The sequence below is a fragment of the Pseudomyrmex gracilis genome, unplaced genomic scaffold (genome assembly GCF_002006095.1).
Source record: "Pseudomyrmex gracilis isolate BER0280 unplaced genomic scaffold, ASM200609v1 scaffold_78, whole genome shotgun sequence".
NCBI classification, from domain to species: domain Eukaryota; kingdom Metazoa; phylum Arthropoda; class Insecta; order Hymenoptera; family Formicidae; genus Pseudomyrmex; species Pseudomyrmex gracilis.
This window is the reverse complement of record NW_018020662.1, coordinates 27,829-39,877: the sequence shown is the minus strand read 5'-3', so window position 1 is coordinate 39,877 and position 12,049 is coordinate 27,829. Positions and strand designations below refer to the sequence as shown.

The 12,049-nt window shown below is 38.5% G+C and overlaps 1 protein-coding gene across 8 annotated transcripts in view; it reads right to left on the bottom strand.

Annotated features, from left to right (window-relative positions):
* The window catches only part of LOC109855016, a 45,508-nt gene that overhangs the window by 17,474 nt on the left and 15,985 nt on the right, over positions 1-12,049 (bottom strand). For all 8 annotated transcript variants that reach the window (XM_020428762.1, XM_020428765.1, XM_020428764.1 and 5 more), the window contains one exon: positions 5,734-5,793. In XM_020428762.1, the coding sequence (XP_020284351.1) occupies positions 5,734-5,793 (60 nt within the window). The remainder of the gene's footprint in view (positions 1-5,733; positions 5,794-12,049) is intronic.

The following is a 12,049-nucleotide window of genomic DNA, read 5'->3' as shown; positions in this document are numbered from 1 at the left end:
AAAAAAAAAAAAAAAAAAGCTATTCGAAATCAAACGAGCATGCCGCTTGGTTATTACGTAGAATTGTCGCCGATTTCAGACGAGTAGGGTAAAGAAGATTTCAACAGATTTCAATTTCCTCGTGTAATACAATACTTTCTTACGTCCGGGTGTCGTTACGAGACGATCCGAGAGAGTCACTTGTATTTCTCGATTACACATCGAAGACTTTAAATAAAACCCCGTAGAAGAGTTAATTCAAGTAGTAAGTTAGAAAAAGTCGTCGTTTGTCTTAGATAAGCAGTGCACGCGATGCGTTAACGCTGCGCAAACGGCGCGATTTACATAGCACGCGTCTTGAGTTACACGCTCGGCACGTCTAAATTCGTGGTCTCGTTACGTCGTCTCTCGCACGCGTATCGCGGAGGCACGTATGCTGACTCGTAAGTAATTATATTGGTCGCGGCGAATCGCCAAGGAGATTCCCAACGCGCGATTTTTGTCGAGTTTGTAGGATCGAATTAAAATTCCCAAGTTGTGTTTTTTTTTTTCCTTACTCAAGTTCTTTCCCTCCTCGAAGTTCCTCTTGATTCTTCGCGATGTACTTTCAGTAGCGATCACCTGATCGCTTCGGGCTGTACGTACTACTACGTACGCGCGTGGAAGCGCCTCGACTTGCGGAAGAATAAGGATCATATCTCTCCGGAGGACATTGCCCATGCACGAGACTTGTTGCTAAGCGCTCTGAGGTCAACCGTTATGGGTCTTTCCGTCTCGGATTTATATTTGTTCGACGAAATTAGATATTTCGATTTTTTTAATCTCCGAACTGTGTTTTATTTTTCTTATCTTAAGCCGAAATGCGACTCGGACGAAGTCATTAAACATATTTTAACGCGCGAATGAATTTATTTCGCGTAAATTTTTATTTAAAAGACACATTGCTTGCGCTTTTATTTTTTTGAGATTATTTGGCCCTTCGATTAAAAATAAAACAAACAAACACCTTTCGCAATACCGAACAACAACCGCGTGTATTTAGTTATCCCCACAGAAAATGCCTCCGCATCACTTTCATTCGCACAATCCGCTGTTTGCGCACAAACAGTTTCAATGCTCGTTCGAATCTAATAGACCGGCTTTCCATCGGCCAATTGGCCGCGGCAATTGGTAAACCAATTAGAGCCAATTACACGCGTCACATCCTTTCGCAGTGAACGCAGTCGCGCAAAAAAGAGTCACGACTGTCGAACGTGAAACCTGAGCTTCGTTAGCGCGCACGTGGCGCACGCGTGCACATCTCTCCTTGTCTCTGCTTCTCCTGTCCCCTTTCCTTAGTACGTGAAGTCGCGATAGTTTCGGTTGCAACACCTAATCGTCAAATTCGCGAGGGCTTATGGTATTAGATGACGATTGTTTTGCGTATCTAATGTCGCTAATAATGAATAATCCCACCTCAAGAGCGCGCTTATCTCACCTGTATAACCGTTCGAATATCAAAATTGCAACGGCAAATAAGTAAGAATGCGGTTAGTATTTTAACGTCCAATTAACCTAATTAACTTTCGAAGCTCAAAACATTAAATTTTATTAATTTGAATTGGTAATTTAATACCGATATATATTTTAATTAAATAACTTGTGTAAAAGTTTTATTTTCTCTTTTAGCGAGAGAGAGAGAGAGAGAAAGAGAAAGAGAGAGTGAGAATTATCGGGGGTACAACTGTTTTCAAAACTGACTTGACTCTCCTTGATATTACACTCGGCACATGTGTAACTGCAGCGCGCGCGCGCGGCGGCGGCGGCTCTCGTTAATTGGACGATAATAACTAGATAATTAACTGTTAGTACTGCAAATGTTTTCTCAACCGTAAATATTTTTCCTTACGATCGCTGATCGACGTAATTGACGGTTGGTTTCTTTTCTTTCAAATTAACGAGCAAGCGAATTTGCATTAACCTGCACGTGATTGCGCGATGACGCAAATGGGTGACAAGCGATGCGACACATCTCGCGTTAATAACTGACTAATCGATACACAATAATAATTCTTCGGATTCGACGTGTCGAATCGTCGATTACGCGCGACTTTGGCAAATATCGAAGAAAAAAAAACCATCAACGGTTGTTCACGTAGAAGAAAAAGAATTATGTATTAATATGGATAATTAAAATGAAAGATGTATTTTTTTACACTTGTGCAAGAGGAGGTATTTAAATGCGTATTTCCCAAGCAAACACCGAAATTGGTCATTCTGGCTTCTCTCGATCGAGACTCGTCCTTGGAGGGGAAAAACGTTAATAGCGCGCGCGGAGACGCGGCTGCGGATTGCGCCGCGGGAAATCTAATAATTTCACGTAATGGCAAAGACGCGAGTGCCAAGATGCAACAAATAGCATGAAAGTTCGCGACGTAGGAAGTGACGACGTCGAGATTATATGCGGAGGAGTGGCCGTCTTTTCCTTTCTCAAAACTGCCAAAGCAAGCGTACAACCGTGTCACGTGGCGTACCCGACGACCCGACTCGAGTCGGATAGAAAACGCAGCTGGCGTTTTATTGTCGCGTTTCGTCCTCGTCTCGCCTCGCATCGTATCGCCGAGATCGGAGACCGAGGGTTAAGCGACAATTGATCCGCGGGAGGCGGTTCGCGTTAATAGGATGGATGACCGATATGATAAACGCTGTTAGTCCTGCTTGTATCGTACAAAAGGACGTTGTATGTTATCGTGATACAAGGTATTACAAGCGTCTCGACGTTTCCACGGTGACTTTCAGAAATATTTGCGAAAAACTCGCGCAATTGATTGAACTCGCGTGGAACAACGCGCAATAGTCATGTACGTCATATATATCATATGTCATTATGTGTCTCTATTAAAAATAATGTAGAATTTTAAATGTTTTCTTTCTTTTTAAATTTTATTATTGCGTATCTTTAACACGTCAGATTAAGTTAATTCTTCTTAATCTCAGATAGCTCGCGAGATTAGAATCTTATTGCGACATATTGCGTTATTCTTAAGCGCATTTAAAATAAATTTTTGATATCTGATTTAGCGCATTATTCAGTTGTGTAAATCGTATTATTTTATTAATATATATTTTATTAATTCTTTGCATGCAGACCTGTGGGTCTCCCAGACCCACTCATAAATTGCGCATCGGCGCTCTAGTAAAAATTAGTTTTGTTTTTTAAACGCTTATATCTTCGAAACTACTAAAGATTTTTTCAATTTGTTTTTTTTTATCGACGTAGAATCTTTCAAGCTTTCGATTAAAAAAACAAACTTGAAAAAATATTGATTTTTCAATTCTAAAGTGGATATATTCAATTCTAAAGTCGCATAGTTCTCACCGAGTGACTTTGTCTTACTTGTAGGTCATTTTTTAAATCTGCAGGCAAAGGGTTGATATATATATATTGGTAAAATTCATTTTTTCCTCTTTATTTATTTTTACTATAAAAAAACTTATGTACATATCTCCCAATAAGATATTCATAGCCTATGACTATGTGTTTCCTGAAAATATACGGAGATACCCTGTACATATATTTTTAAAATTTAAACCAGACATGGCAAACGCGCGCGCACATATTATAATTTTTATTTTATGTATCTCACATGTATAAAATTTCGAACTGTATAATGTGTAATGTGCGGGCTCTTTGACGTTATGTAAATAAGTAAATATAAAATTTGAGAACGACACAAAAGATATAACGTAAAGACACTGATGATAATATCTGATTGATGTGAGCGATCCGAGTGTTAGTTCAAATAATATAGATTACCGATAAAAAAAGACGATAATGTCACTCTCGATTGTTATCGACTGAAGAACGAATGCGGTATGACCGTCAGCTGTAAACAGGCAGCACTTTTCCGCACGTCGGTAATTTACACGTAGCGAGAGTGACATTATCAACTAAAGAGTATGATGTTTCCTACCTTACCTACAACGCAATCAAAATCGATACTTGCTAAACAATCCGCCAGAGAACCCGAAGAGTCTCACTTGTTTTGCGTTGATACTTTGTATGATATATAGTATCTAAAGGTGCATGCGCTTTAAACGCTCACGCGCTTTGATAATCAGTCTATCTTTGTTTTACATTTAAATAAGAGCAATAAAGACGGACTGACGCTTAAAGCGCATAAGCGTCCAAAGAGAACGCACTCTAAATGTATGTCATGGATCGTGTAAAAAAAAACCTTCACATTGTATACTAACTTTAATATTAAATTTTGTTTAAACAGATTTTTAAATTTCTTTCAAAGTTTGTAATATAAAATCGACCGGATATATACGTATAGTTTTTTATTTAATAATAATAAAATTTTATGAGTAATATATTACTGTAGACTTTGCACCTTCACACACATTTGCAGTTTTCTCTTCGATTTTAAACTTTGAGCCACCACGAGAGCTACTTGATGTGTTAAGTCATTCATACAATCATCGAATTGCTCACATCAAAATTTTTTACACTGCAAGAGATGTAAAAAAAAAAATTTGATGTAAATTCGTTATGATTCATTTTGTTGCGGGCCGATGACGCAGCACCTGCGCACCGCGTATGTATAATATGTGTATGATATGTAGAAGACGCACGTGCGCGTCGGCCGTCAGTATACGTATATGACAGGCGGCCTGTCGCAGCAAATACGCGCGAATCGTACTTATAACCGGCCTTTATGTACGTGAGATTGGACGGTCATCTCGTGTTTGCGCATTCTCGGAAAAGAATTATCGTCTTGTTTGAACGCCTAATTAATCACTCACCATCGGCAACTTAATCATATAAAACTTCTGAGAACGTATCTGTGTGCGGAATCTCGTGTTGCGGAAATGACAAACAATATACACACGTCTCCGGCACCAAATTGAATATAAGTTTTAAAGCGACGATGAGAAGAGTCATCTCTTTTTAAATCGCGATTTATATATTGCGTGTCGATATACGACGATCGCGATTTCGACCGCTCGAATCGCATCAATCGACGAATTTGCGCGCGTTAAATATATTCTCTAGCATCAATCCTCTCCGCCGCTCACTCGGAAACTGGACCAGTCGACCCTGGACCGAATCCCGATGAACATGGACGGTGAAAATAAAATAATCTTCTGAAGACAAATTCCCCGTTTTTGCGCTCCTCCGCGAGTGTGTTTCTTATCTTTTTGCTTTCGCTCGGTTACATGTCGACGCGCGAGATCGCAAAAAGAGATAAAAAAAAAATCTCGCGCGCGAATGGAAAATAACTTATTGAGCGGTGCGAATGACTTCTCGCAAAACTCATGCGCTTTCGATCGCGCAGTATAGCACGTTTGTATAGCACGTGTGAATTAAAATCGTCGAATATAAAAAAAAAAGAAAAAAAAAAAATTGAATATGCAAGTGCATTAAAGTTGTACGACGTTGTACTATCTATTATCGCTTGAATGACAAGCAAATAACTCCGATACGAAAGGAGAAACGATAATTCGTAATGTATCCTCGACTAGATTTAGTGGCAATTAGCGCGAGACACGGTCGTTTTCAAGCGCTATGACATCCAGCGCGCGATAAAAGTCGCTTTTAAAAACTTGAAAAAAAAATTCCTCGTCTTAAAGAAGAGACGTTAACGATTCATAAAACTCTCCCGAAGAATCGATTCCAAATTCGTAAAGAAAAGAGAGAAGATTTATAATCCAAGGAAAGCGGATTTCTCGTTTTCTCTCTCAAAGAGATCAAACATATCGCTCACTCACCGGTGTCGTTTTCGTGCCCTTGGGGTCCATCTCCCACATCCTCGGTGGCTGTGGAAAGTGCTGCAACAGATACGGAAAGAAACAAAGTGAGATCGTCAGTATGTACGTGACCGTCGTTCTTAACATTAGGAAGCGAGAAAGAAACAAAGGGAGAGAGTGCCGGCAGAGAGGAAGGGCGCGCGTTATTAATGCGGGTCGCGTCGTAAAGTTATGTGCCCTCGAGGCGAGAGATCGCGACCTTCCACGCGTTGACGGACGGACATTAAACTATATACAAGCATTAACGTACAGTCCGACCCTGCAACAATTAACCCTTTGATTGACGGAATTATTTATGCGATCTCTGATCTCTTCTCGCAATGAGGAAAGCAAAAGTGAGCTAGCTTGCGTTTATTTGATTGTTTACGCGACAATGTTAGCGCGATAAAAAAAAACTATCAAAAAATGAGATACATCGACATTCTCACTTTGTCGTTAATTAATGTTGTTACAAATAGCTTCAACTCTTTTCGTGTTATCACGTCGAGATACTTTTTTTTGTTCTTGTTTTTCTATCAAAAATGTAAAATGTTTCCGACAATATTATCGCTTTTTTACGTGGACGACTGTCCTCGCCGGGAATAGAAACCAAAGAAATAATTGAAAAGAAAAAAAAAAAAAAAAGAAAACAATAAACACTCGTCACTCAAACGATACAATATATACACCGCGGATTAGTAGAGAGCAATTATTTACTCAATTACAAGCCGAGCATTTTTTCGTTATTTAATCTCGATTGTTATTTACTCGTCGATAGACGCGACTCGCGCTCTCGCTCGCTCGTTCGCTCGCTTGCTCGCTCGCAATTCCGCGCGGTGATTGGAGAACACACGCGTTTGCTCAATGACCCATTAAGTCGGCAACCTGTTCCGCGACGGCCTACGCTACAGAGGAGTAGGCAATATCTCTCTTAAAGATTTCTTTCGGTGTTTGTGCGGTTGGAAGAAAGATTGATGAAACAATTGTGAGATCGACGATCGATCCATGGGGATTCGCGGACTTTCAAGGATTGTTTTTTGTTTTTAGACATTCAAAAAAACTTGACAGCGGTAATAAGGAAATACATACTGTGATATAACATAGATTAAAAAGAAAAAAAAGAAAAAATATTGCGGAGAGAATTTTAACGGATAGTCAAAAGTTCCGCGGTAATACGCGACGATCTCTTCTATATATATCGATGCGTGTGTGATTGATCTCGACTCGACTGCCCGTGGTGGAAAGCGCGTTAAAACCTAACCAACTACCGTTCTGAAGAAAGTCACTGTTGTTAAACCGTCAAACTCTCACTCTATGATATAACGCGAATAAGACATACGGTGCATCCGAGCGCGCGCGCACGGTACGCATGTGTACGCGTATTATCCCACATTTTCGAAGGTGCTCGTTGGAAAACGGTGGTCATTAAGAGAGGCACCATTGTCAAACGCGCTCAGTCGAAACGAACTTCCTAATAATTACCGGAAGGTCGCGCGATTGCACACCTGACATATTATACTTGTGGGCGCACGTGCACGTGACAACGTAGTCGTAAGCGTGACCAGATGCGTCAGCAAATCGCGTTAATTAACGAATCCGGGGGGTTTTAAATGCGATGCGGATACGGCCCGCGCGCGCGCGTGACGGCGTTTCAAACGGCGAAATTATCACGTCGTTGCATATAAAATATCGATATTATTATGGTGGAAGTCGATTTGTCTGCATTTTAATGACTTTCCCCGTTTGAAGTTGCAAATGATGTTTTGCGCGCCTTTTTACGAACTAAATTCTAGGAACAGATTTATTTTGACACGCGTAAATAATAAATATATTATTTAATAATAATAATATTTTTATTACTTAAAATAATGTATAATACAATAATATAATAATATATATTTTTATTACTTATAAAAATATATTTATTATTTAAAATCAAAGAGAGAGATCGTATGCTTAATATATTCGCGAAACATGAGAATTTTCCCTGCGCTGTCTTTCTTCGACAAGGTCAGGAACAACTGTCAGTTGCAATATTTTACGAATGCACGTTTCCCGTGTGCGGCAAGTACAGTCCAATTACATTATGACGTATGTAAATGAAAGGCTGTAACGTGATTGTCCCCATCGACTTCCTGCTGTCTACTCGGCACTTCTTTCTCTGCGTTTTTTTTTTTTTTTATTTTTCATTCCCGTCAATCTCTTTTGATCTGTTCTCTTTTCGAACTGCGCGCACCTCTTGCGTGCGTTACACGCGACTGCATAGAGAGAGAGAGAGAGAGAAAGAGAGAAAAATGATACTTGACAAGCGAACACAAATGTGTGAGTACTAGCAAAAATATTTGTCTTTACAAATGACAACAGATCAACACGAGAGATTGCCATTTTTATAAATACGTAGAAAAATATATGCAAAACTCACACACATTATACCGATATATTATTGCATATCTGTATATACTCGGAATTTAAATATTTAACTTTAATCCTGTAAATGTTTTTTTTTAGGAACGTATCTTGTGTAAATCCTGAACATTTATGTTTGACCCAATTGTTTTTATTGGCTAAAAAGTTACAAAAACTCTGAAAATTTATTAGGTTTTATTCAACATTCTATATTAAGGAAACAACATTAGTTTGTAATATATTGTTTCATTTTTTAGAAATTCTTCCACTAAACTTAATTAATAAGATTTTTTTATTTTCAAGAATCGTTCAAACATTAATGTCCGAGATTTACAGGATTAGATATTTAGATTTATATTTGAAATACATCGACTGTGTACACACGTGCGAATATTTCAATATTTACATTTGTGTGGAAGTTTAAACATTTCATTATCCCGAGAATGAATAATGAAATGTGTAAGCAAAATTCGAATATTCGGCTATTTTGACAGTTGGACCTGAGCGTTTGACGTTCTCTTTATATTTGAATAATCAAAACCACGTCTATTAATCTGGATTTTTATCAGACGGATTTTCGTATCGGTGTATTTTTCCGATAAAAATATCGTTAAAACATCATTTATCTCCGTCTTACCGAAGCGGTATTAATTCGCTCCACTTTATCTCGGTGCGACGCGACGCCGTTAAAAATCGTTTTGAAGACTTTCTATAATCCCGAGATCGCCTCTCACCATTGCGCCTCTAGCATCTCTCGCGCTTCGCCCGCGGCGTCGCGCGCTTGTTGTTAGTTCCATTCAAAAACGCAAACAACGTAGCGTACTCAAGTACGCACGTCTGAATTACGGGAATTTTTTTCGCAGGGTCGAGTACTTGAAAAAATTTATTATTTCTTATATGTACGTATTTTACTTGAAAAAAAAGAGAAGACGAAAAAAAAATAAATAAATTTTATAGTTTTATAATATTCTACAAAGACTTTATAAAAACATAAGTTAGTTTTGAATATTTTTGGAGAGAAAACTAATACAGACAACAGAATCGTTTCTATTTTTTTTTTTTCTAGTTTATGCGGCCCTGCACGTATTTTCCAAATGTAATCGATCTGCCGAATAACATGTCTGGGGCTTGCACCATTCTTTCGAAATTACTAAAGCACAAGACTCGTTTGAATAAATCGTGGACCGCTCGTGCCAATTTCCAGAACGGTAATTATGCTCGAGGCATCAATGGCCGTTGAATGTCGGGCGACTAAACACAGTTCAAGGGTGTGGGTCGGTAAAGGGGGAACCACAATCCACAATCACCATAATTAAATTTGTGAGTAGCGTGACTATTACTTCTCAATACTTTTAGCGTGGATTCAATAATAGTCTACGTAGAGCAAGCATTATTCAAGGATATCCATAGAAATTCGTAATGAGATATGCTATATATACATATTTTTTTGTGTGCGTACATGTGTGTATATGTAGACGTGTATATATACACATTATATGTATAGAATATCCAAGCTGAAGCAGCCACTTAAATATCTCCTTTGTTTTTAATGACACGAAAACCGTCCATGGCACAATTTAAATAATTTCGAAAGAGGAATACCATGGAAGAAAAATTTTTTCTGTCGGATGATTGTTTTTTGATTTTTCAAGGTTGGTAATTTTCATCGGTATTTTTATCAAGGAAGCGTGTATTTTTTCTGCTGCTTCTTTTTTAGCGGATGAAAAAATACATTTGAGTACGTCTAAAGTATGACCTTCAGTACCAAAAATTTTTAAGTTTGAAATAATTGAAATTTTTAATTTCAAAAGTTTCAAAACTTTTTCTTCTGTAATTTTTCTTTTCCGAAATCATTCCAGCTTGGATATCTTTGAATATTCTCTATATATATGTATATGTGTATTTTTAAGAGATATGCATGTCTTTAAAATTACGATGTAATACTTCGATCGTATTTTTCATACAATTATGTATTTTTTTATACATGAAACATTAAGATGCACTTTTTTTACGTTCGACAGAATGCCAATTACAATGCAGGAAAGAGACACTTCACATCACCGTCACGTAATCGACACGTTGCTCCGGATTCCCATAGAAATCCGGCACATACGCTCCGATTAACCTTCCTGGATCTTAAACGCGAGAGAATTAAATACAAAAAAAAAAAAAAAACGTTTAAAAGAATGTCGCGTGGTACGTGACGTTTCTCGAAAAATATCGTTTTTTTAAATATATTTTTTTTATTTGTTCATTACTTTTTGCAAAATAAATTCGCGTTCGATGACATGTTGTTTTTGCTTCGAGATTACAAAATTTACATAACTAAATAGTTGGGTTGCGGCATCTTTCGATCTTGACGTACGTGCGGCAATGAGCGAAAAGCACGTATCTCGCGTTAGAATTCTATTTATTTCGAGCGAGAGGTGATCTTTACTGCCACAGCACGTTCCCGATTCTTTACACATTTGTCATTTCCGCGCGTGACGCATTAAAATCTGCGAAATGTGCCGAATCTGAGGAAGGAAGAAGAAACGCAATATTCCGATACCGCGATACCGCGAGCATTGCAAACAGCTTGCACCTGAGTAAGGTGTTTTCTTCAATATGAACGTACGTATGCGTCAATTGTGACGTCAGAGGATCGTGGCCGAAAGATTTCGCCTTTTATTGCAAAGGCGATTGGCAAAATAAAGAAAATCAAAGCGCACGCGCGTTTTTGGTCCGCTTGGACGTGAATTACGGATTGAGCGGGCAATAAGGAGAGGCTCGCCTTGAGAAAACGCATGGCTCACGCCTCGATTCATTGAGGACATCTCATCGCCGCGATCGAAACGATCCTTGAACCGAACCGCCGCGCGTCTCGATTCAAGAACACTGTCGAACTCGCGATTGTAAGATCCGCAAAATTCGCGCGCGCTTATATACGCGATCATCGCGCAGGAGAAGATGATGTTCTCGTCCCGACAATCCTTTCTCTTGAACAACAAGTACTTGCGCGCGTATAAGAGCGAGTACAGATAATTCTATCATAGATTTTACTGAGAAAAAAATAATAGACTTGTAAGAGAGATACGAGGAATTTTAAATGCAGCGTACAATAACAACAATACACGCGCACGACACAATATAGTAAAAAAATATATGTCATACATAATAACATACACATCGTGCTTTTTACATATATATATATATATATATATATATATATATATATATATNAAACCTCAGAATATAAAATAAATCAAGAGACGGTCGCCAAACTCACACGTACATACACGCGCGTATATATATATATATATATATATATACACATGTGGTGTATATGTGTGTGTGTGTGTATATATTTTCTTTCACGGTGTATAATTATTACAAGTTGGTAAATCATCTATACGTAATGAGAAATACCGACACACAAGCGCTTCTAGCTGGAAAATTAGAATCTAGAATCTAACATTCCATCTTTGCGAAGAAAAAGAAGAAAAAGCCACTCTTGTCCATCGGATTTAATTGCCCGTTGCATATAAAACACACGTGTTCGAAGTGCTTTCTACTCCGCAAAGCAGAGAAGCTTCATTTTCTCTCTCTCTCTCTCTCTGTGCAAACAATATCCATATATGTATATATGCACGTATATTGTATACGTGTGTGTGTGTATACATACGAGACAATAATGTGCTGTATTGCAAACGACGTGATATACGATTCCATCGCGCGCACAAAGGATACGAAACGTCGTGGAAGAACTCGCGCGGCAAATAAATGTCGCGGCGCGGAATATCCGCGCGAGATTCTCTCTTCGCGAAGAAAGTCGCGAAGAAGATCAAGAACGAATGTGTGTGGATGTGTGGTGCATTTCTCTCGACTTCCATAAACCGCGGCGCGGTTTATA